The 22,857-nt window shown below is 46.9% G+C and overlaps 1 protein-coding gene across 2 annotated transcripts in view; it reads left to right on the forward strand.

Moving 5' to 3' along the window:
* The window catches only part of RELB (RELB proto-oncogene, NF-kB subunit), a 738,804-nt gene extending 716,515 nt beyond the window's left edge, over positions 1-22,289 (forward strand). For both annotated transcript variants that reach the window (XM_069644627.1, XM_069644628.1), the window contains one exon: positions 19,190-22,289. In XM_069644627.1, the coding sequence (XP_069500728.1) occupies positions 19,190-19,578 (389 nt within the window). In that variant the 3' untranslated portion in view covers positions 19,579-22,289. The remainder of the gene's footprint in view (positions 1-19,189) is intronic.
* Positions 22,290-22,857: the final 568 nt, after the last annotated feature.

The following is a 22,857-nucleotide window of genomic DNA, read 5'->3' on the forward strand; positions in this document are numbered from 1 at the left end:
GGAAGGAGTAAAACGGGATAGGAAGTGAATTCCTGAACTTGGGAGCAAATAATGAAAAGGAACAAGGGGGGTGGCCAGAATATGGAGATGGTGGGAGCGCTGGGAATATGAGGGTATGAAAGGAAATGAGAAAGGCAAGATGGAAAGGGGTGAGACCATTCAGGCATTTATAAACTGATTGCCAGGTGGTAAATGTGTGCAGGCAGCTTAATGCTGGTCTACATTGTACAGAGGTCCAAGTGGAAGGCTTGTTTCTTGCAAGAGATAAGCTGACCCACTGCCCTATTGACTATTGACCCTCAGACATGTTTCCCACTACCACTTGCTACTGAACACACAGGGAACAAAGTGAGTGAGTTGTAATTCATTATTTGACCGCTTTGTTTGAGCATTTTGATGTTTGATGATTTAACACTAAAGAATTAGCTCAAGAAAATGCACAAGAAACACAATAAGACTTGACTAATAGAAAAGTACTATCAAGGAATTCTGAAGCATAACTTGTTTCCCAATTAATCCCTATGTTAAGATGGATTTCCAAAATCATCCATGGGGATGGAATAGGTCACCATTAATATGAGTCAAGAGAGAGATCGGGACAGGACTTTACACCCATATAAGACTTTACACCCATGTAACCTTATGGACGACATCAGGGAAAAGAATCAGGTATGCTAATTTACCTCACTGACTCCCACTGCTAAGGTTACGGAATCCTTTGGGGGCACGTTCTTCTGTGCTTCGTCTAGTCGAAGGCTGCTTAGTGGTCGCGGTTGCAGAGGTCCATTTCGGACGTGGAATTTTGTGTCGGTGAGTCGCAGTATTTGAATCTCAATTCCAGGCACCTGCCAACTGAACAGCCTTGTGGACAAAGGAAGAGGATTTCTGCGGAGCAGTCGGTCTCCGGAAACCTTCAGGGAACAAAGAAGACGGTAGTCACCATGGTCCGGTGGCGACAGGTGATCTTCAAAGGATGGACAAAGAGGCAGGCCCAGCACAGTTTCTGTTGAACCAAGAAGGCTGAAAATGCTGGAGCAAACGTCTTGTAGTACAAGCTGGAGATCTCCTAAATTCCAAGGATGCACTCAGAACGACGATGGCTGCAGCAAGGTAGTCCAGGAGAGAGCTGATCAGCCCACAGTTTGGTCCAGGGGCACTTCCAAAACCTATCCTTGCCCTCACAACTAAAGCTAGCCAATGTGTCGGGATGTCAAAGTTAAAAGAAATGGTGTTCAACTCGTTCTGAGCTTCTTCCAGCTCGCAGCTTTCTCTAAGCTCCCCTTTCCAAAGCATAAGAAAGTTACATGAAAAAGTCTTAAAATTACCTTTCTCCAGTTCAAGGTGATACAGTTCCATAACCTATCCTTGGGGTTCCCTTCCCCAAGTTCCAAGTAACAATCCAAAACTGAAAGGGCCTTGAGATTCCGTTCTCAAGACAACAAGTGTGGTCCCTTAAGTCTCAGGGTTCCCTTCCCCAAAACTTCTACTTCGCCACTTACACTTGCTTCAGTCTTTTCAAAAAAAGTCTCTCCTCGCCCGTTCATGTGCAGTGTTTTCATTGGGCTATTTCAGTGTCCTTATCTTTCATCATTCAGGGTTTTCTGGTCTAGGCGCAGTTGTTAGACCGCACGGTCCACTCATCACAGGTCGCACAACCAGGATCCCTGAGCTGCTCAGCCCACACAGGTTCCTTGGCACTTGCTCCTGTACACCGAGTCACCTTCACTTAGTTCCTTTTATTTGCCTCTTGGCTTTAGGTGTAGTCTTGCATCTTATGGCTTCTACTTGCTAGACTTTTGGCTCTGCCACCATGTGTTACACACCTTTTGCCAATCTGTGGCGTTGTTGCACTGCATTCAGTCTTAAAAGTTCACTGTTTGGCTCCCTTCAGCGTTTAATGTACTTGACTTCAAAATTTAAGTTAAATTGTTGTGCAACATGCATTCACTATTGTTTATTTTCAGTTCAGTGTTCAAGATGCATTTATGTTGGTTAATTTAAAATTTTCATTCAGTTCGGTATTGAATATGTACTTATTTGCTTCAATGTTAAGTTTCCACTTAGTTCGGTATTCAATATGCATTTATTTGCTTACTTATTTGCTTACCGTTGTTCATCTGCAGTCCTTTAGGAGTGCCCCGGTGCTTGAGCGCCGCCCTGACACTCTGGTTTTTTTGTGTCTCTTGTGGTTCCTGCGACTTCATCTCGGCTTCCGAAGCCAGGAAATCCACCAGCGCAAGCTCTGCTAGTCTGCCGTGTGTTAACTTCCACGGCAGCTTCAAGACTTCTCCCTGGATGCTGGCAGCGTCCTCTCTGCTCTGGGATCCTCAGCAGCTCCTGCTGCTCGCTCTGGTTTATGGAGGCTCCCATACCCGTGGGAAATGCACAGGCCACTCGTATCGGGTCCCACAAGTCTTCTGGGATAATTGCTGGCGTCCTGGTTCTTTCTCCAGTCCCACCACGGCGGCCTCCTCACAAGGGTCTCTCTGTTGCCTCCTCCTCTGCTGGCTAGTCTCCCTTTATACACCTTCAGCCCCTTGGCAGGCTGCAGGTGTGGATGCTTGATTAACTCTGCCTGACCATGATTAAAGGGAAATGCCCGACCATCACAGCTCTTTGTAGGCATCTTCCTCGTCACAGTACTAAAGTGGTGAAAGAGTGTAGTCTTTATTACTCTTAGTTGCCTTTTCTTTGTCCCAGTACTGTCAAGTGTCACAATGAGAGGACCTAGCTTATAACAGCTTATGAAGGTCTGGGAAGTGTTAGGTTGGTTGTTAATAGGGAAAGGGGGATACCATGTCTTGCCAGAGGGCACCCCACTTCCAATGCTCAAGGACCCTCCATCCAGGTGATCCTAGCTTGATTCTCCACCCCTAGGGTCAGGATCGAAGAGGGATGGTCTTTCCCTGGCCACCTGCACAGAGGATACAAGGGGAGTAGGAGTGAGAATACCTTTGGGTTTCTCACAACAGCCACTGGCCGCCATAACATCTGCCCAGCAATAGACATTCAAGCAAATAGATGTGGACTGGGACCACACAGTCCCAGCCCCCGATCCTGGCGCATACCTAAACTGCCTTTGCCAGGTAAATGTGAGGGTCAGAAATGTGAGTTGGACAAATGGGTATAGTTTTCTCACAAGTTACCATTTTATTAAATAAAAAGGGGTGAGACAAACACCTATCTCTGCCTAGCCTAACAAGGAGATCCCTGCCTAAAAAACTAAGGCTAAAGAAAAATGACTTAATTTCCAATATGTATCTGACCCTCACACTAATATACGCAACAAAATTATTGTTTGGCTATTTTAAACTCCACAGAATAACATATTAATTCAATCTCAAAAGTTACAAACATTAATCCTTCCCCTGGATTAATTCAGGATTATCTGGAACTAAGTTCAGTTTCAAGAAAGTTCTGCTCAATAACAAAGGTTCCACTCAATGTAGGACATCATTTTTTTCCATTCAGTACATCCTTTCCCTTGGCAAAGTCACTATCTCGCTTCCAAATGTTTGCTCACACTTCAAAACAATTGTTTGTTTCCACAACCTCCTGTTTGGTAAACCAAACGTCTCTTTCTTCAAACATAAATTCTGAAATCAAAGGCAAGTGTTCTTTTCTACAAAGGCCAATCACTGGTTAACGCCTCAAACTTCTTTAGAAGTAATACTTTAGTCAGGATGGCTAACTGAAAAGGATGGTTCAACAATCACTTTCCGTTATGCAACAGTTCATCAAAAAAAGATGGATTGACAATTCTTTCCCACCAGAACCTTTTACCACAACCACAGTACTTTAAATCATCTTCTTCCTGGTACATTCGCCTGCTAGGTTAAAACTCCTACTACTACAATTTGTACTCTGTGGTAAGGCTTGTTCAAAACTCTGCACACTAGAATCGTCTGTAGGGAGATTTTAATCAACAAATGCTTCTCTGGTCAGTCTTTTGAATTCTAACAAAATTGGCTTACATCTTCTTCCAAGGCAATATTTCACAAAGGGATAATGATTCTCTTGTTGGTCTCTTTGCCTTATGCAGTGCAGGTTACATTTCTCTCCACCTTGATCCCTTTTACTTTGCTCCTGCGGTCCTTGATTTCTACCTGTGCAATCTTTTGGCTGCTGGCAAAGTGGTTTACAACTTTCTCCCTCTGGACATCTCTTTCTGTGAGTATTATAGTGAGTAGTATATCCAAATTGCCTTGCTATTACTCTGTCTTCTCCAGCATGGGGTCTGGCATGGATTCACATGCTCATGAATATTCCCCGTCGTCAGGCTGGGAATCTTTGGTAGAAGAAAAACAGTTTCACTTTCACTAACTGGATTCCTCCTTCAAACCAATCACTGTCCCCTGGGTCATACTGCCACCACCCAATTACAGCTCTCTCCCTCAGCCCCTCCTCTGGCAGCCATTTTCAGATTTTTACAGCATACTTCAGTGTTAGGAGTCCTCGAGTTTGCTCTGCCATTTACTTCTACATTTTCTTGTGTTTTTGATGTAAAAAGGTTCTATTTTTGTTCCGAAACAGCCAGTCCGCTCTCTTCTCCATCTGCCGACAGCAGAGTTCCATTGTCTGTGAATTTCAGCGCCCCTCAAGGGCGAAGATCGTCAAAGATTCCAGATGGCCATCGTGCCTACTTCGCGCCCTCCGACCATGACAGAGGAGGAGAAGGAGGGAAGGTCCCTCTTCAAGCCCTGCACCAAATGCAGGCTACGAAATGTGTTTGTAGAAGACAAGCACCTGCAGTGCCTCTACTGCCTGCATCCAGACCACAAGGAGGTTGAGTGCGAGATATGCCTCAGGTTCTCCAAGAAGACAAGGGACAGTCACAGTAGACTGGCGGCGTGGCTTAATGCCAAGGCCTCTGACCCGTGCTCCAAGCAGGGTCATGCCTCACCCAGGACCGGCCGTTCCAAGAAGCGGTCTTCTAAGTCCTTTGAGGGCGCCTCATCCGTGGGAGCCCAAGACAAGGCCAAGAACCGCAAGTCCGAGTCCACCGGGTTCGCAGCGGAAGCGGGACCCAAGGTGGATAGGTCGCGATCGACATCACCCTCTGCCTCCATTGCCAGCCGGCAATCAAGCTCCTGCTCGAAAAAGAAAATCTACCCCGGCGTGAGAAATCAGAGAAGCCGCTGAAGGAGAAGAAGGCTGAACAGCACAAACATGCCCAATCGGCACAGGATAAGACTTTGTCGATGATGGAGTTTGTGGTGGCTGCTATCACAACAGCTAAGGGAGCTGCCCAGTGAAGGTAGCCCCCGCAGCCCAGAAGGTATCCCTGCCCCCAAGGTGCGCCACCGCCGCAGTGACTTTGGCAAAGTCTGCTGGCACGTCAGAAGGGAGTAAACCGGCTCAGGCCCCGGTTCAAACACATCGGGGGGGGGGGGGCGAGGAAGCCCCAAAACAGCCCTCTCTGACCGTGGCCCAAGCCATCGAGGTCTCGTCCATGGAAAACGAGGACCAGGAGTCCTTCCACACAGTCCACAAGGACGTGGAAGAGGTGGACGATGACGCGACAACGGCGCGGACCTAGTTTTCTGATCCCGCCAGCTCAGCTGAGGAATTTGTCTCTGTATATTCTGTTAGCCTTTCACACCTTGGTGTTGGACATCCAGAAGAGAATGCCATCAGGCCCAGTTCCGGTGGTCCCCCATTCCCCCGTTCAGCCACCAACAAAGAAGAGGAAGCGTCATCCGATGCCCCCATTTCAGCCTCCGCATCCGCATCGGGCCACTTTTCCCCCAGCAGATACGGGGACAGATACAGCCACAACTACAGAGGACGACGAGGATAGCGTTGCAGCGGACAGCATGTCTCTGCATTTGGATTCGCCACCTAGTGCATCACCGCCAGGCGAGGTGGGGTCGTTCCACTCCATCCCAGAGCTTCCGAGCTATTCCAGCTTGTGCCCGAAGAAACCAGGAAAGGAGGGTTTCTTGTACAGGAGTTTCGAGACCAAGAGGAAGACAATCATGGTGATGCCCCTTCTAGACGACGTGTGGGAAGATGGCCTAGCCCTCATTAAGAACTCTTGCACATTTTAGCCAAATGGCATAGGCTAGAGAAGAACTATTGTGTGCTGGATGCCGCACCCAAGTGCCTGAGGTCCCAACCATCGCTGGATTTGGTGGTATCGACGGCCGCAAGGAAACTGTCGGCTAACCCGTCTTGGTAATCTTCAGTCCTTATGGACAGCGAGGGAAAGAAGATAGACGCCATGGGAAGGAAGGTGATTTACACTGTGGCATTCACTATCAAGGCAGCTAACGCACTGGTGATCCTATCCAGGTACGATAGGGAGTTGTGGTACAAGCTGGAGCCTATTCTGGAGTTCCTCCTGGTGATAAGAGGATGGAGGCAATCGCTCTTTTCCAGGAGGGCAAAGTCGTGTCTGACCACGCCATTACAGTGGTGTTGGACGTCGCCGACACAGGGTTCCGGCAGATGGGGAACGGTGCCTGCTTTCGTCAACAAGGCTGGATGAAGGCCACGAATTTCCAGCAGGAGGTCCAGGCAAAGGTGTTGGACATGCCCTTTGGCTGAGAGAACTTGTTTGGGAAGGTCGTCAAGTCTCTACAGGCTATCAAGGCAGATACAGAGACGGCCCGTTCCCTGGGCACTCTCCAGCAGCAGCGCTCTTCTTTTTGCTCCTCCAGGGGAAAATGGGGCAGGTCTTCCGTAGGTTTTTCCTCTTGATACCGTCAGCCCTCAGATCCACAGCTCAGGAAGTTATAGAGGCTGTTCCCAGGCCTACGGTAGCGGAGGACAGCATCGCCATCGCCCGCAGGACAGGACGCCGGCTCCGAAACAGGCCTCAAATGGCGGGACGTTGAGCCCCCACAAGTGCACCCGGGTGGGCAGCCGGCTGACAAAGTTGGTCAACAAGTGGAAGATCACCACTGACGAATGGGTGCTGAACACTCTCGCCCAGGGACACACCCTGGAGTTCCAACGCAGGTGTCCGTGGATCCCTCCTATTACCCGTCAGGAACAGCACATCCCTCAGCTCCTGGAAGAGGTAAGGGCCATGCTGCAAAAAGGGGCGATAGAGCTAGTTCCCCAACGGCTCCGGAGTCTATTCCAGATACTTTCTGGTCAGAAAGAAGACAGGGGGTGCTGGAGGCCCATCCTAGACCTGCAATGTCTCAAAAAATACTTTAAGTCCCAAAAGTTCAGGATGGTCATGTTGCAGCACGCGCCCGGCCAACTGGAGGAAGACTTATTGACGTTGCTGGACCTGGAGGACGCCTATTTCCACATAACCATTCACAAGAAACATCGGAAGTTTCTGCGTTTCGTAGTGCAAGGTCAGCACTACTAGTTCAAGGCTCTGCCTTTCGTATTGAAGTCGGCCCCAGAGTGTTCACAGAATGCCTGGCACCGGTGATGGCCCATCTGTCTACGGAGCATACACGCTTACCCGTACCTCGACGACTGACTCATCCGAGCCCCCTCGCGGGAGTTGGCCGTTGGTTACATGGAGCTGACCGTCTAGCTACTGAATGATCTGGGATTCTCCATCAACTATCCAAAGTCTGCTCAACACCATCGCAGAATGCGCTGTTCCTAGGAGACAGACTGAATAACTTGTCCTGCCTGGCGTCACCCTCGGAGGAAAGGTAGCGGCCATTCAAGGGAAGGTGCATCGGTTGTTGTCATTGAAGACAGCCACGCTGCGGACCATTAAGTCGTTTTCTTGGCATGATGTCATCCTGCATCTATCTAATCCGGCTCTGCATGTTGCAGATGTGACCTTTTTAGAAGTTCCTGGTGTCCGGAAGCTTCGCGGACAAGATCCCACTTGACGAGGAGTTCCGTTGGGTGATAGTGGTCTGCTCCAACATCGCACAGGGTTTCAAAACCCTCCATACCAGGAGATGGTCAGCACGGATGCTTCCCTGGAAGACTTCGGAGCCCACACCGGACGTCTGCACATGTGGCTGCCAAAGGAGAAGGATCTCCATATCAGCATCCTGGAACTGCTGCCAGTGTTCTGGGCCCTCAAATCGTTCTTTCCGTCTCTGAAGGGCAAGGTGGTGAGGATCTTCACGGACAACACCACCACCATGTTCTACATCAGGAAACCGGCGGGCACTCGATCCCCAGCGCTCTTCAAGGAAGTGCAGGACTTGTGGCGCTGGGCCGTCGGACAAGAGATGTTCCTTCTCCCTCTTCACCTAGTGGGAGTCAAGAACACCATTGCAGACTCCCTCAGCAGGGAATTGCGCTCTTGCCACGAGTGAGAACTTCGGCAGGACCAGGTGGACTGCATCTTCACCAAGTGGGGCAAGCCCCAGATCGATATGTTTGCGACAGAGGCGAACTCTGGCAGATTCCACCAACCGAGGAGCCTGGGGGACACGTTCTCCTTCCTGTGGGAAGGGACGTTTCTGTACGCGCTTCCTCCGTTGCCTATCCTGCTATGAGTCATCAACATACAGCGCCAATGCAGGATGATACTCATCGCCCCGGTGTGGCCGAGGCAGATTTGGTATCCGAACCTTCTCAGCCTGTCAGCGTCGCCTCCGTTCAAGCTGCCATTAGTTTTGGATCTTCTCACCAGAGAAGGAGGCGCAATCCTTCATCACAACCCATGATCGCTGAACCTGAGGGATTGACTCCTGCAGCCCTAGAGTTTGGAGGATATGAGTTGCCTGCTGACTGAAGAGAGGTCCTCGCCAAGGCCAGGGCATCGTCGACTTTGAAGTGCTATGGTCACAAGTGGAAGCATTTCGCTATGTGGTACCATGCTCAGAAGATTACCCCTCTGAGGGTGACAGTCCCACAGATTCTTCCATACTTGCTATCCTTGGCCAAGGCAGGACTGGTGCACACCTCTATCAAGGTACATCTGGTGGCTATCTCCCGCTACACCAGGTCTCCAGGAATGACTTCACTTTGGTCTGATGGATTAGTCAAGGAGTTCCTCAAAGGACTCCTTCGATCTTTCCTGCTGGTGAAGGCTCCTGCCCTGGAGTGGGAACTGAACGTTGTTCTAACAAGGCTCATCGGTGCCCGCTTCGAGCCTATGCATCAGGCCCCTCTCAAGTTCCACTCATGGAAAACGACTTTCCTTGTGGCCATCACCTCTGATAGGAGGGCGGGTGAGATCCAGGCCTTATCCTGTAAGCAACCATACCTGACTTTCCACGAATCGAGGGTGGTTCTGCGAATGCACCCCTGTTTCATGTCGAAAGTTCCATCGGAATTCCACCTCAACGAGCCTTTGGTGTTGCCTGTTTTTTTCCTGAAGCCTTCGTCACTGGCTGAAAGGCCCTTGCACTTGCTGGACATTCTTGCTCTTTGAAATTGTACTTGACGCGCACAAAGTGTTTTCGGGAAGACCTGTTTGTGAACTTTGGTCCTCTGAACCATGGGAAGGCCTTGTCCAATGCTTCCATTTAAAGGTGGCTCTCCAGCTGCATCATGCACTGTGATCGGTTGCGAACCGACAGTTGCCCGGCCGTCCGAGGGCCCACTCCACGAGCGCGATCGCTGCGACTACGGCGTTCCTGTTTGGTATGCCCCTGCTGGACATCTGCATGGCTGCTATGTGGAGGTCCACGCACACCTTCATGAAGTTCTACTGTGTCAACAGGGATTCCAGGGAGGAGTCAAGAGTCGGCCAAGCAGTGCTACGCAACCTGTTCACTTGAGGTGAGTCTGTTCCAGAGGTAAGAGTTAATTGCTTCTGTTGAGCCCTGCCACCTCCTGTGGTTGTGTAATGTTGTACTGCTATGTAGTCGCTATTCATGAGCATGTGAATCCATGGCAGACCCCATGCTGGAGAAGGCACAAGTTACTTACCAGTAACTATTGTTCTCCAGCATGGGTCTGGCATGGAGTCACAAGCGTACCCTCCCTCCAACCCCTCTGCGTCTCTTCTTGGTCATACTGCCACTTTAGGGAGAGGGCTGTCATTGGATGGGGGCAGTATGACCCAGATGACAGTGGTTGGTTTAAAAGAGAAATACAGTTTGTAGGTGAAAGTGAAACTGTTTTTCTTTTTCTGAGGATTCCCAGCCGGACGACAGGGAATATTCATGAGCATGTGAATCCATGCCAGACTCATGCTGGAGAACAATAGTTACAGGTAAGTAACTTGTTCCTTTCTCTCTATTCATCTTGACCAAATGATCACAGAGCTAAGCTCCACTTGAGAATACATTACAAACGATGTGCAGTTCAAATCTTAGGTGTGAGACGTTATCCTTTCAGGGCTGTGGCTGTGCAAGGTGATTGCAGAGGGTACACGCCCTAATGGTTGTAGAAAGAAACAGGCTTGTAAGATAATGGCATGCCGGTAAGGGTAAGCGCTCGCTGCTGCGTTCTGAGCGTGATCTGCAGGTCGCAGGTTTGAATCCTCGCAAGGCCAAATCAGCCTTTCATCCTTCCGAGGTCGATAAATGAGTACCAATTTCGGTTGGGTGATATTGTATGCGACTATGTGCTCTGTAAAGCGCTTTGGATTAAGGCGCTATATATATTAAACAACTCATTATCATTGTAACCCCATAACTGCTGAGGGTTTTCCCTCCCAGTGCTGAGCCCTTTTTTGGATTTTTTGGTATGTCGGCATTCAATCACTTGTAACTTTTTTTGTTACAAGTGATATCCTGGCCAAATAAGCACCCTTTTCTTCCCACATGTAGGCAGTCATAACGCCACCAAGGATTCGTGTTTTGCTGTAGGGGAGTGACCAAATGTGTTTTTTTCAGAAAATGCCAACAAAATGATGTACAAAGAAGCCTGTGGTTTTTGTCTTGTAAGAGCTAGGAACAAAAGGTTTGCAGTTGGGAATTTGGTATTGTTCAAGCTTTCAAGAACTGGATGAGTGGAAAGAAAAAAAAAATCTCTTGTAAGTGTACCTTCAGTTTTGTGGTAGGCGGGCGATTTTTCCCGTTTCTTTTCATTTAATTTTTTTTTTTAAGTAGGACATGCTTCCACGGAATGGCAGAGGAGAGTAGGGAAGCTCAACGGGAGCACAGAAAAGCATACATTTCTGAAATGTAGAACGGGAGCACAGAAAAGCATACATTTCTGAAATGTAGATCAAATTCCAAGTTCAGCAAGGGGTCATTTGCGCAGGTGAGGCAGCAACTATGTACCCATAATTCCAATAGTTTGGCAAAAAATTGAAAAGTTACAGAATAAAAAGTATGTTCTGGACATATTTGCACTTGTAAGGTAATGGCTTCCATGAATATTTAGTAATGCACCACCACATTCCTCGGACTCTTCTAATTAGGAAATCGCACATTTTTCTTAATGTTTCACAAAACAAGCAACACTACGAGCCAAAAACCGAGCCATGGTACACAGTTTATTTTTATGCTGATGGCCTAAACTGACGTACTTGGCATTTGAAAATAACAAAAACCAATGTGGTGTAGAATGCCAAGCATACCTTTTTTTGAAAGAGCCCAGGCTGATCTTTTTGAAGGGTACGTAATTTGCGCAGGTCACAAAAGCATACAGTGCCTAAAGCAGCGACTAAATGTAAGTTATATTTGGGAAATTAAAGGGTTGTGTAGGAAATGTATGTAAAAATTATCACAACGAAGAGAAAACACATGTCCTACCTTCCCACATTCCCACAGGTGTCCCGATAGAAATGGTATCTCAGATGTGTGGGTGCCCTAACCTTGACACAAAGGGAAAAGGCTAAACCACTGGTACACCAATCGCCCTGGGGAAGACTGAATTTGGCCTTGTGGAAACCCCACACATTTGGGTCTAGGATGTCGCAGCCACCAAGGAAAACTGGGAACCCCATGCATTTCTGAAGACGCCCGTGGGAATCCAGAGGTCTCACTTGCATGTGTTGCACTACAATTTATTACCCAGAATGCCCAGCAAAGTTAAAAATGTAGGGAAAAACACAATTTTGAGACATTTGCAACCAGGAAACCACTGGAAAAAAAGAGGCAACAACACATGCCTTCCCACATTCCCACAGGTGTCCTGATGAAAATAGTACCTCGCGGTTGGGTGCACTGACCTGGTCACAAAGGGAAAAGGCTAAACCACTGGTACACCAAAAGCCCTGGGAAGACGAAATTTATAGTGTTTTTTGCCTTCTGTACAACCCACAGATTTGGGCCTGCGGTGTCGCAGCAACCAAGGAAAACGGGGAACCCCATGTATTTCTGAAAAGAAGACACCTGTGTGAATCCAAAGAAGCATCACTTGTGTGAATCGCGCTAGAATTACGTGCCCAGAATGCACTGCAAAGTTGGAAATGTGACAAAACAGACAATTTTCCCACATTTCCCACTGGGAAATGACTGAAATGATTGCAAAACACCACATGTCCCTGCTGTCCCATGTTCACACACATGTCCAGACAAAAAGCAGACTCCACGTGTCTAGGTGCGCTTACCTGGGCAGAAAAGAAAAGGGTTGACCAGGCCCGAGCCCAGCGGCGGTCATGGGGAGGCCTGCTGGGGTCCCTGTCCCAGCACTGAGGGAAAAACTGTAAAACGGCTCGCCCAGTTCTCCAAGGCGGTCGGGGCGATGTCCCCAGCCATGGGCACCTGTCTCCCATGTGAGTCGACCATCCCCAAGCCCAGCAGCGGTCCGAGGGAGCCCCGGAAGGGTCCCCATCCCTCCCCTGGGGGAAAAGCTCTAGCACTAGGACAGCTGGGGTGCTGCCACTGGCCTTGGGCGTCTGTCTTGCACGTGGGTCGATGGTCCTCCAGCTCAGCAGTGATTCCGGGGATGGCCGGCAGGGTTCCAGTCCCAGCCCAGAGGGCAGAGCTGTAACACGGCCTGGCCAGAGCTCCAGGACAGTCAGGATTGAAGTTCCCAGCCTTGGGTGCCTGTCTCCCATTTGGGTCGACTGTCCCCAAGCTCGGCGGTGGTCCCGGGGAGCCCTGTCAGGGTACCCATACCTCCACAGAGGGAAAACTGTAACGCATCGCACCTAGAGCTTCAGGACGGTCAGGGGTGCTAGCCCTGGCCTTGGGTGTCTGCCTTGCACGTGGGTCGACGGTCCGCCAGCTTAGTGGTGGTCCCAGGGTGCCCCGACTGGGTCCTCACCCCTCCCCGGAGGGACAGGCTGTAACGCAGCCCAGCCAGAGCTCTAGGACGGCTGTGTGCGCTGCTCTCGGCTTTAGTCGTCTGCCTCGCTGCAAAGCTGTAATACGGCCTGGTCAGAGATCCTCTGGGTCGGGGGTGATGTCCCCGGCCTTGGCTGCCTGTCTCCCATTTTGGTCGACCATACCCAGAGGTGGTCCCAGGGAGCCGCGGCAGGGTCTCCATCCGTCCCCAGAGGGAAAAGCTCTAACATGGCCTGACCAGAGATCCAGGATGGCCGGGGTGCTACGATAGACAACTGGTCAAACAGCCTCCAACCCCAAAATCCTTTCCCTGGTTGCCAAATGATCCTTTCTGCTTCCCAGAGGTTTCAAAATGGGGCCACACACTCAATTCTGCCCCACTAGGGAAGCGGAAAGGATCTGCCCCTCTGTGGGGGATTCCTGAGAGGGCTGGCCACCAGGCACTGGGCCAGCCCCCTGATGCCCCCAGATTAGCCACTAACAATGTAGTGGAATGTTTTGCCTTCCTTGGGGGCAAATCGGTGCAAAACACCACTTTTCCCCCAAAGAAGGCAAAACAACTTGGCAATTTTCAGGGGTGGGGGTGGTTTGGCCCGGTGGCCACCCCCAAAATCCTTTCCCTGGTGACCTAGTGCTCCCTTCTGCTTCTCAAGGGTGGCGATTGCTGGTCGAGGATTGCTTGTGGGTCTCCCCTTTACCAACGTGCCCTCCCACAAGAAAATCGGGTGAAAAATGCCCAAAAGGCTTCAGCATGCCAATTTCACTTCCTGGTGACGTCGGCGCACGTAGCGTGCACCAACGTCATAAAGGCTGTCCCCCAGGCACGGAAGGGGGAAGTCCTCCCCTTCATTGCCTGGGGGTCGGGAGGATCGCCATTGCAACAGGGGCAGCGATCCCCCCACTCCCCTCCAAAGGTAAACAGTGCGGAGGATGAGATCTCGTCCTCTGCGCTGGGAACTGAGCGCGGAGGATGAGATATCTGATCCTCTGCAGTTAGGAGGTTAAACGGAAGACTTTTGATGTCAAGGTTACTATGCAGAGAACGTATTGGAAAAATTGCGGGGGGAGCAGTGTTCCCATTTTGACTTTGAGGACGATTTTAAACAAGCATGTGGATCTGTGATAGTGCTGTAGAAGTAAATTTACAGGTAGGTAACAACATTTTGCTCAAGGTTTTGACTACTTTACTCCTAGTTCATAGTCCCTTTTTTACATGCGACCATATCCTCATCCCCGCAACAATATAAATATGGCTGCAGTACCACCATGTCCCAGTTTATACATGACTGAAAAGGGGAGCCAGATGATTAGTCGTAGCTTGGTGTGCTCGACATGCACGCTAACCAATTCGGCTCCTCTGGGAAGAAACAGTTGTATATCACCTATTATGGGGGAAAGGGGGACTGTGGTCTAGGATTACAGTAGTCCCTATGTTGAGCAGTTAGAAATGATTTGGTCAACAAGTCCAGGCATACCTTAAGCAATACTACATCAAAATGTTCTCTGCAGTATCACAGGTTTGCTGATTTTTTTTACACTTCTTCAGCACTGGTTGCTAGTCAAGCTGTCACTTCTACAGCTCTTATTGCCTTCTCCATTTAGGCGTCACTCTCCTTGAACCCTTCCTTAAGTCCCAGCTAGTTGAGAGGGGTCTGGTGCAGCGTGGTGCACTCACGCCTGCTGCTAACATTTGTTTTTTTGAAAAGGGAATTTCAATATATCCAACAAAATAAAGAAAATAAAACTGAAGTACTGTTTTTTTTCATTGCAGTATCTTTAAGCCTGATCCGTGTGCAATGATATTTGTAGGTATAGAGCAGTTGAGGAATTCTACGGTGGAAAAAAACACACGCACTACCATAGTCTGAAAACAAGAACATTGTTTTGCATGAATCGATATGTTTCCGTGGCCAAAGCATGTTAGTTTCCCCCAATTCTCACCATGTGTGCTATTCTTAAGGCTTGGGGAAAGCGAAGTTAATTGGACAGCCACTAACTTTCAGAAGTGCCCCAGGTAATTTTCAGCCCATTTCACACTATAAAAAACAGACCTGTCTGTCTTACTGATCTTTGATTCGGTGTCTTGCCGTTTACATCAATTTTGCAATAAATATTTACTGTGGAAGCTAATTTACTACCATGTAGGTTACATATAGATGTCCACTTCTGTTCAACCCATTAAGTGATGTGACATTCCTGACACACTTGCATCCTTCTCCCTTGCTGCTGTAAACCATCTACCCAAATCAGTGGAAAACGCACAAGTATTGTTTCTCTGCTACTCTGCCTAGACCACCCTGTGCGTGCTACAATACCTTCTCCACTACTTAGTCTCCAGCCCTGCTTTTGCTCTTGGGTTACCCCTGTATTGTTTATTCATAATAAAGTTGCTCAGGATACTCCAAGCTCTCCGTTTGTCCTTTGTTATTTGCGAGTGGCTAATTCAGCCCTGTTGGATTCTTTCCGTTCTTGAGGTTCAGGCTTTCCCAATGGAAATACAAATCTAAAGGTCACTAAAAAGAAGGGAATAAACATGACTTACAAACGAAGTGGAATCACTAGAGTCTGCTTTAAAATGTTTACTTAAGGCAGGAAAGGTTCCTCTCTTCCTGTGTCAAACTCTGGTAACTGAAAGGCCGAACAGACTTTGGCACTGCTGCATCATACTACTTACTACTTTCTACTTTGCCAACAGCTCCTGACTTTACTTTAGCATAATTAACTTGGGCAACAGGCGTGGACCGTACCAGGACACCTCAAAGTACATTATTGTTCTGTGACTTGTCAAAAACCGTGAATGGGACCAAAAAATATGGCATGACAAAACTAGAGTTTAATCACCCTAAAGTGCACAATTCATCTTACCACAGTAGAACTTACATTTTTACCAAAATGTAATGTGTAAGCATAACTAAATTAAATCTAACAATCTTAACATAAACTGTTTTCAAACGAGGAGGGAGAACAGTCCTAAATTGTCCATCTTGTTTGGGCCTCCCTAGCCTTTCAGTTACCAGAGTTCTTCAAGATGTTGCAGGACTTTAAAGGTTCAGAGGATCTCCTTCATCCTGATGGATCTTCAGCGATTACTGGTCTAAGGGATTCCAACCCCTTTTTGGCATTTCTATTTGTTGTGGACTTCCGGTGTCCCGAACCGCAATGACTAACCCAGCTCAATAGTCCTTCAAGTTGATGGGGTATGGCAACATGTCGGGGAGAGACGCCATAAAAGATGGGTCCCTAGTTTTCTGATGCTGGATGAGTAACTTTGTATCTGGCCCTTCATCCTCTCTACCCCTGCAGTACTATCCCTGTGTGTCTGTTGGGCAAGAATTGATGTAGTAACCCTGTGGGAGACTACACAACCCATGTCCTCTTGGGATTAGGTAACCCGCCTATTGGTATAGGTCTGTACTACACAAGTTGGTAGTGTGACTGAGCAGCCAGGCTTATCTCAAGAGGGGTAAATTAGAGCTGTAGCAATGAAATCCAACAATACAAATATCCAAGTAACACTTACACTCAAGGTTTGTAGTTAAAATAATTATTTATTTAACAATAGTTTTTAATTAAGCATTCTTTGAAAAGGGGCAATATATGCAGCAATCAAATGCATTTCAAAATACATGTTCAGAAACAACACAAAGCTAATAGATACTCTATAGAGATGTTTCATACACACTTCCTACACCCTGAGGTGACTTCACTAACTAGGACAGTAATTGCATTTATATATCACTAGTACGCTTTGCAAATTCTGAGGTTTGCAAAAAGGAAAGGTTAGAGAAAGGAAAAAGGTTAAATGTTAGAGAAAGGAAAAAGGTTAAATAGGTTCCCAGAGCATGTGAGTACTTTAAATCTTCCAATGAAGTCTAGATAAAAAAACCTTTCCCAGCAAGTTTAAAACCAATGCATCACCTATGAGGGACAGCAGGAATCAAAGTGAAATGGAATAGAATAGTCTCCAGGGAGACAGGACAGCCAAAGTCAATTGGAGCAAAGTCTATGGAGCTGAGGCACTTCTACGATAGTAAAAGTCTTGGACAAAGTTAGAGAGTGTGTTGAAGAAAAATCACTTTAGGGTAACAAGCTGTTACACTTGTGAAAGTTAGAACTGAAATCAACTCTAGAAAAGCAGCAACTGCAAGTCTCAACTGAGAAGAGCAAGCTACAGACACTGAGGTACGTACCCCAAGTCAGAACAATACCATTGGTTATAAGAGGGTCCAGCTGGCTCCTGTCTGGTTGCAGCGATGCAGATCCTGTGTTCCTGGGCCTCAGTCATGGGGACAAGAGGGAGGACGTCTGGGGACTCCTGCGGCAGCAATTCAATTATTGGCAGCAGCTAAAGGCTCTTTTCGGTTCAGCAGCACTTCACGATTTCAGCGCTCGGTAAACAGCACCACCGTGGATCTTGGACACCGGTTGGGCTTCCTTCACTCCTTGAGTCCTACACTCTGGTGAAGTGACGCGACCTCTGGTCGTTCTGCTTCTGGAGGGTCCTGAGGAGCTTCTGGAGCTTTTGGCCAGCTTACAGACGTTGCACTCGACTTTGGATGTCTTGACCCCTGGCGCTCGGTTCCTGCAGCAGCAAAGAAGTACAGCCAGTCAGGGAAGGTCTTCCAACAGAGTTCGTCTGGGGGTTAGTTGGTCCACCTAACCCAACGGAAAAAGTCGTCCCTTACGGAGCTTCTCATGTTGATCAGAAAAAGGAGTTTCAGCACAGCAGCAGGGCTTCACTGGGCAGTTCAACGGTTCAGGAGGATGCAGCAAGCTTCGTTCACAGTGTCTTAGTCGGGTTGTTCTTCCCAGTGGTCGACTCTGCCTCTAGTCCCAAAACCCTCGCCTTTTAAGCATGTTGCTCCCATTCATACACAGCTTAGCTGTCACTCAAACAGCAGGGTGGCTATCCTGCAAGGACAGCCAGCCAGCCAATCAGGACTGAGTGCATTCGGTTTCCCTAGAGACGAAGGACAGGGCAGTTTCGGCCACCTCCCTCACTTCCTGCTCTTCCAGACACAATGGAGCCAGAGGCGGGATTCAGTACTGAAGCCCACCAAAGGCAAAAAAACAAAGGGCTCAAACCTGGTTTGGCGTGCAGAGTAAAACCCAAGAAAGTCCTCACAAACCGAAAATGGCGAAAAAATACGACCAGGGCCATTTTGACAAAATGGTCACCCATGGGTGCTATACTGCAGCTGAGGATTCAGCCTGTCGTAGAAAAGCACAATGGTGAGAACATCAAACCACTACCACCAGACATTTAAAGTAGTGAGGGTAACATTAAAAATGTAACATGAGTAGGTAGGAAAAGGGGATACTAAGTAACCCCCCAGCACTCCACATAAGATGGGGTGTGCTGGACCTACAAAGAAAAAGGGTAAGTAAAGTCAATTTCACTTTACTATTCTTGGGAACTGTAGTTCACCCAAGAAAAGGTATTTAAACCTTATGAAGTCTAAAGGATTTCTCTGTGGCACTGAGGGTGCTGTGTCACAGTACAAAAAGTAGATGACTGTGGAGTTTGTCAAACTCCAAAAACAAAGGAAACCGTTAATCCAAATCAGATCAAAACACATGAGTGAGAAAAAGCACTCACCGACTCCAGGATTAAAAAGTACTAAAGTCCAACAAAAGAGCTGGGGGTCTCTTAGGGTTGAAGGAAATTAGCACATAAATGAGAATTCTGCCTAACAGTGTCTCTCGGCCTCCTCCAATGGTCTGTGCCACTGCAACCTTCCTGTTCTGACTTCTACTTTGATGTTACACTTCTTTCTCTTGGGTTATTATCCGCCTGTCTGCTGGTTTCACCTCCAACTCTCCTGTTGTCTGGACTGTATCTCCTCCAGCTATCTGCTTCTCCACTTAATTGAGTTTGAAATAGGTCAAACCTTTTTTTTATCTAAGCTTGATCTGCTGACCTAGCTTGGGGAATCTCGAATAATTTGAAACTTCCTGTGAACGAAGCATCCATTGTCATCCCAGTGGTTGTTACATTTATTTCATCTTCATGCATTGTTTTATGTTCTCTGGACTTAAGGTGTAAATGCATGGCTACCTTTCTTTAATATTATATGGATTATTGTCCCTGACTTAATTACATTTTATTTCCTTGTTTACAGTGCCTTTGCATTCATGTGTACTTGCGGTTGACTCGGACTTTCCTCAAAGCAATATGAACCAAGACCTTTCAGAATGTATTTTGGGAGATATCTCCGATTTCTCTGATCGAAGCGGCGTCTATTTTCCAGACTGGACAAGTTCTGATCATACTCTTTCAACAGTGGATTTACCAGAATCCTTTGAAAACTACTTTACAGACTGTGTACAGCCCCAGCAACTTTTACATTTTGGTGAATTCCCAGCGCTGAATGTTCCCATGAACATTGACGCTATTCAGCCTAGCACTGGCAGCCTCATTGCAAACAGCATGTTTCCGAACCAGTACAAGATGGAGGATTTTGAGGTTCTACCATGCCCAGAGCTCCAAGATATGAAAGAGCCAACGTAGCAAAGCCCAGTATCCTGGTGATGTGAGGTCCAAGATAGCTCATCACGGAACAGCTCATCACGGAACTAGTTGCACTGTAACTACAACCAAAACGCTAATCTGAGACTGTACACTTCCTTAGAGTGCAGAAGAACTTGGAAACAGCCCTTTTGTGCAGTCTGGCAGGGACTTTCACTTTGTCGGCCACTAAAGGACTTAGAAAGGACATTGAATTGTAAAGATCATAATTCTAAGTCTGCTCTTGAAAACTGTATTGAAGCCCCATGTGAGCGACCAGGCTATTTAACAGTGGTGATCCTTTATCTTTTTTCAATGTGTGTCATAGCTGTTTATGGTAAAGTGTACTTAATTCAGTGGGAGGGGACTTAGCATTTTTCTCCCCACAAAGAATGTTCTTACATTTGGTATAACTAGATCAAGAAGTGAGCAAGCATGGACTTGCATTGAGGTGTACACTTTAAGATGATATGGGGATTAAACTAATCTACTCCTACCCTGGTTCATAGTCCTCAAGATTTGAGTAACTGCATAGCACTTTCATATCTAGAACTCATTGTAAAAATACCTGAATGAGCATAGTGGCAGGGGCAGCTACCATAGCTCTTCCTTTAAGTGATCCTCTCCAGAGAAAGTGCTGAAATCGAATGCATCTTGAGATCAAATATTCCTTGACCCCTTTTGATACATCATTCTAGAGAAAGGACTAAGATTGTTTGAGCATAAAGAGTAAACCCATTGAGGTCACTCATTCAGAGGCGCACTGCTCTCCAGTAAGGAGGATCACATCGAAGAACAATGAACAAGCTGTGATTGAGTGCAGGGAGTGCTCTGTGACTGATGGGACCGTGCACCTATGCAGTTAACTTTCATAAGGACTTAGAAATGCATACACTATATGTTTAAAAAGTGACTTGTTTTTGTAGACTTACAGCAAATCATTTCATAAATCAGTGGGTAAACTAGGCTTTCCAGATAACAAGCAGGCTGAAATGTGCCTATATAGCTTAACTTATTTGGGCTTGGTTAATTGGTGAGGAGGGATACAGTGTGATGGCTTTCCATATGTCTTTTGGTAGCTTCTGTTTGGATGTGTCCACAGTATCTTTTCATCTCAATTCTCTTGTCCATCCTCATTCCATTGAATAAAGTGAGTTGAGAACACCGCTCAAATAAATTTCTGTATAGCGCAAACGCCTAAGCCATATCAAATCCTTTTATATGTTGACCTTTATTTCAGGCTATAGATCATGTATGCCTCTGTCTAATGTCAAGGCATTTTGCATCAGGCCCGAAACGCACATCTACTAGTAGGCTACCAAATTTCACAAAACGGTGGCCATGCCAATTCCCATTGGGGGTGATAGTTCAACTTTGGGTATGGTATTTAACATTGGACTGGGATGACACATTCCAGATATCAGTTAAGTAGCATAGAAGGCATCGTTGGGTGCCATGGCTCCAATAGCACAGACTTTACGCTACATAAGATAACGTAACATTAGATCACTGACCTGCCTGTTTGCCTCTCCCTGATTAAAAAAACAAAGAAGGCAAAGAAGTGTTAATTGTACAATCATAGCATGAAAAGCACAAGTACAGTTATTGTGGGTTGCTATGCATATAACAATCCGTGTGAAATTGTAGATTTGCAAGTTGAATCCTAGAAAAATCCTCTGTGCCTTTCGTTCTTCATGAGTGACGTTTGTTTCATTTATATAAAAAGCTGTTTACACACCGTGTAACTACAAGACTGGCAGTAAACACAATACAAAACAGCTTGCATGCTATTTAATCCTGCGTATACAGCAAAATTGCTCTTAGCAGTGTGCCGTCCATAGTGCACAGGGAATTTGCTTTTCACCAGCTCCACTACCTTTCGCTGCCATACAAAGTAAAGCCTCTGGCACTTCTCCATGCTCTTGCGTCCCTCAGTGCTGAGCTCTTGTGTGGCTCGGCATGGCTGTATGACGCGTTTTGCTTCTGAAGTGTGTCCTATTATTGACTCTGTGTTCTGTAGGGTTCCCTGTGCAACCAAAGAGCGTGTGCCTAGGTTAGGAGGATGCATATGGGACAGCTAGAGAGTTCTGCATTACATAGTTTGACACATAGTAGGTTCTAAGGTGTAGAAGCTTTCGTGATTTAGGAGAGGCCCAAGGAAAACTTAATTCCAATGTCTCGGGAGGATAGCTCAGGGGCTATTGCGCTCGCCTTGTGAAACAAGATGATGCGGAGCAACACAGGTTCGATCCTCGGGTCTGCTCTTAGAAAGTTGGGAGCTATCCTTTAAGGCTTTGCAAGTTTAGTGTAGTTAGTTGGGACGGGTTGCCTTTTTCTTTTACGATGAGGATTACATCTGTGAAGTGTTAATGTGTACACACTTCTCTAGTATTGGGAAGATGTGGGTTTATCTTGTGGATAATTATTCATTCTTTTCTTTTCAGAGATTAATTTCTTCAGATTTGAGTGTTTGGTTATATAGGTGGCAGTCGTCCCCTATATGAAAAGATTGGTCTAGAAAGTATATGAGCGCTTGGGCTTTTTTCTTTGCATTTGTGGCGAGTACCTATGGCCAGTTGCACATAGCTAGCTAAATTGTCACATCAAGGTGATTTAAAACAACCATTTCTACCTATTAAAACATCTGACTGAAAGGTAATGAATTAATTCGAACTATCAGCAGCTCCTGGTTTAATAAAAACCTGCTTACCCAAGTGTGCCTTCAGCCGCTTGATTTCGAAAAAATATTGCTTCCTAGCACACAGTCCTGATTTAATATATGTAGCTTTGTGACGTTTTTTCCCTTTGTATAGAAAAGGTGAAGACTTGCAAAAACATGTTATTCTTGTTTTTATAAAGTAGACTTGTAGTAGCACGTTCTTTTTTAACGTAATACATAATACTTATTGTTCAACATATATATAAATAAGGATAACGTGTCTGTCTCCAGAAAAGTGTATATGTCGAGCTTCTGACTGTTTTAAAGTGTTGTCTTTTCCCATTTTTACGTTTGATTGCACTTGCTTTTTAACGAGGTGTCATGATTTTTTGCGTCCCAGCTACGGTCTGCATTCCCTCTATCCAGGCAGACTGTATGTAACTAGGTGCTGTAAACCACAGAACAACACATCGCCCCTAAGTATTTTACCAAGCTGCCACTTCTCCACCTTGCTCACATGCCACATACCATGTTGACTATTTGACTGTATGCCATACATTCTTGGCTTGACCCAAGAAAACGCTACAAAGTTCTTAAAAAAACAACTTCATCTAACCAAAGGA

The sequence above is a fragment of the Ambystoma mexicanum genome, chromosome 2p, assembly GCF_040938575.1.
Source record: "Ambystoma mexicanum isolate Mex_15411 chromosome 2p, UKY_AmexF1_1, whole genome shotgun sequence".
In the NCBI taxonomy this organism is placed as follows: Eukaryota; Metazoa; Chordata; class Amphibia; order Caudata; family Ambystomatidae; genus Ambystoma; species Ambystoma mexicanum.